This window comes from Rhinopithecus bieti, unplaced genomic scaffold (genome assembly GCF_001698545.2).
Source record: "Rhinopithecus bieti isolate Rb0 unplaced genomic scaffold, ASM169854v2 scaffold_51732, whole genome shotgun sequence".
Taxonomy (NCBI): domain Eukaryota; kingdom Metazoa; phylum Chordata; class Mammalia; order Primates; family Cercopithecidae; genus Rhinopithecus; species Rhinopithecus bieti.
The window spans coordinates 1,131,437-1,134,033 of NW_016821090.1; the positions used below are offsets into that span (position 1 = coordinate 1,131,437).

General features: G+C 41.7%; 1 protein-coding gene across 1 annotated transcript in view; it reads left to right on the forward strand.

The window, feature by feature from the left end:
* The window catches only part of ELMO1 (engulfment and cell motility 1), a 588,614-nt gene that overhangs the window by 312,931 nt on the left and 273,086 nt on the right, over positions 1-2,597 (forward strand). Inside the window, 1 exon segment of the mRNA XM_017860159.1 lies at positions 2,462-2,472. Within this exon segment, the coding sequence (XP_017715648.1) occupies positions 2,462-2,472 (11 nt within the window).

A 2,597-nucleotide genomic window follows, 5' to 3' on the forward strand; every position in this document is an offset into this window, starting at 1 on the left:
TGCTCTCTGGGGAATAATTACTGTCCCAACTAAAACCATCAAGTCTCTCTGGTTTACAGAGGAAACTTGAGCCCAGACCAAAGGAACTGCCCACACTGACATCACTGGATGATGATAGTGCCAGGACTCCAACCCAGGTCTCCAGGGAGCCAGTGCCACAGAGAATCCAACAGAGAATGTGAGATTAATGGACATGCTCTTATTATATTTTAAGTTCAGCCTTACTCTTCCTGCTTTAGGTGACTTGTTCATCAAATACTTTCTAAGCTTACATCTAGTCATCATTTTAATCACTCACCAATTCCCCTGCCCCATTTATTCATATCCTTCCCTGATCTCAATCTTGGATCTACCTCATCTTGACTGAGTCTGGGTTCTTCTCCCTGAGGACAGGGGAGAGGTGTCAGCACAAATCCAGGGCTCCAGCCGAGTAGCCCTGATAGATGAGCATTCTCTGCCACTGTCACCTTAGGCTCCCTTCATTCATACTCGGTTTCTTCCATGCCAGCACTGCCCAGTCAGCAGGTGGCATCTTCCATTTCACAGAGAAAATAGAGTCCCCCATTTCCTTCTGCTCCACCCACAAATTAATCTACCTTTGTGACTGAAATTTGACTAGTCTGACGTGAAATGTAAGAAGGCATTTCTCTGCCTTCCCCATCTCTCCCATTTTTCTTTGTTTCTGTTTATCTTATTGTTCCTCCAGCATCAGACTAAACAGCCACTGAATTTGGAGTCATGCAGGTTTTTGGTAGGTAGTTCATTTTTGTTCCTTGTTATTTAAGAGTTTTTGTCATAATTCAATATTGGACTATATGAAATGGTTTTCCAGTATCTACTGTATTTTTTAACGCCATCAAAAGAAAATAATTAAAAGTTAAAATCCCCATTTCAGTCCCAATTGATCTCAATTCTGAATTTTTTTTTTTTTTTAGTTTACTAAGAAAGCCAGAAAATATGGGGTCACTCATCTAAAGCTAATCCCTCCGTATATGTGCATTTGAAATTAACATTGAGTAGGAAACACAATATCTGAAAAGGGCCTTCATACTTACCCGGATGTAGGCATCTTGGTGGTGCTTGGCAAAGTACAGCATGTTGTCCAGAGCCAACATCCCAGGTGGAGTCTGTGTGAAGTCCATGGCAGGGTTGACATGATTCTGTGAGTAAAACAAAATGCATGATAAGGTGAATTCTTCAGCAGATTTCACCAACCACCAGAGATCCAATTTCCCTCCTCAAGAGTGAAGTGCTACAAGGCAAGCTCCAAATAATCAAACACGATGACATTTTCTATCTCCATGTAAACCTACTGAGGTGGATGCAGCAACTTCTTTCTACTGCTCCTCAGGATAGCAAAACCAGATTTATACCTGGGCTTAGGAAACCGAGCTAAAGATTCAAATATGGGATTATTCTTAGACATGTGACATTGTGAGAAAAAGAAAATGATGCAAAAATTATTTCTGGTAGCTGCACTAAAAAGAAACCAACAGCATTTGGGTAGAAAAAGCTGGGATAAAGCCACACCTCTGGTATTTAATTCGGAAGCTGACTCCAAGGAAGCTATGGCCTATTCACACCTTGACTAGGCATCCGTATGTGGGAGGTTAAATACAGCCGCATGCATTGATGGACTTTGTGAACTATCTAGGTTTACACAGTCCACAGGCCTCTGAGCACAGACACTGGATAAAGTTCAGATATCCACAGTGTCCTGACATCTGTCTGCTCTCAGGAAGTCTGAGAACCTTCCTCTCTGGTCTTTAGGGTCACCACACATAGCACACAGAACCCCAAAGATGAAATAATAGTTGCAGATATGCAGAACTCAAACACCTCAGCAAATGAAAAACAATCCAATTTAAAAGTGGGCAAAAGACATGATTAGACATTTTTCAAAAGAAGACACACAAATGGCCAACAAGCATATAATGCTCAACATCAGTAATCATCGGAGAAATGCAAATGAAAACAACAATGAGACACCATCTCACACCAGTCAGAATGGTTATTAGGTAAAGACAAAGAATAACAGATGGCAAGAAAAGGGAAAAAAGAAAATGCTTATATACTGTTGATGGGAATGTAAATTAGTACAACCTCTATGGAAAACACTATGGAGATTGCTCAAGAACTAAAAATAGAACTACCATTCAATCCAGCAATTCCACTACTGGGTATCTACACAAAGGAAAAGAAATCATTGGCTGGGAATGGTGGCTCACTCCTGTAGTCCACTTTGGGAGGCTGAGGTGGGTGGATCATGAGGTCAGGAGTTTGAGACCCGCCTGGCCAACATGGTGAAACCCCTAAAGATACAACAAATTAGGTAGGCGTGGTGGCGCGGGCCTGTAATCCCAGCTACTCAAGAGGTAGAGGCAGGAGAACTGCTTGAACCTGGGAGACAGAGGTTGCAGTGAGTCCAGATTGCACCATTGCACTCCAGCCTGGGCAACAGGGCAAGACTCCGTCTCAAAAAAAGAAGAAAGAAGAAAGAAAGAAATCATTATACCAAAAATCACCTGCACTCTTATGTTTATTGTAGTACTATTCACAATAGCAAAGATATAGAATGCACCTATGTGTCCACCAAT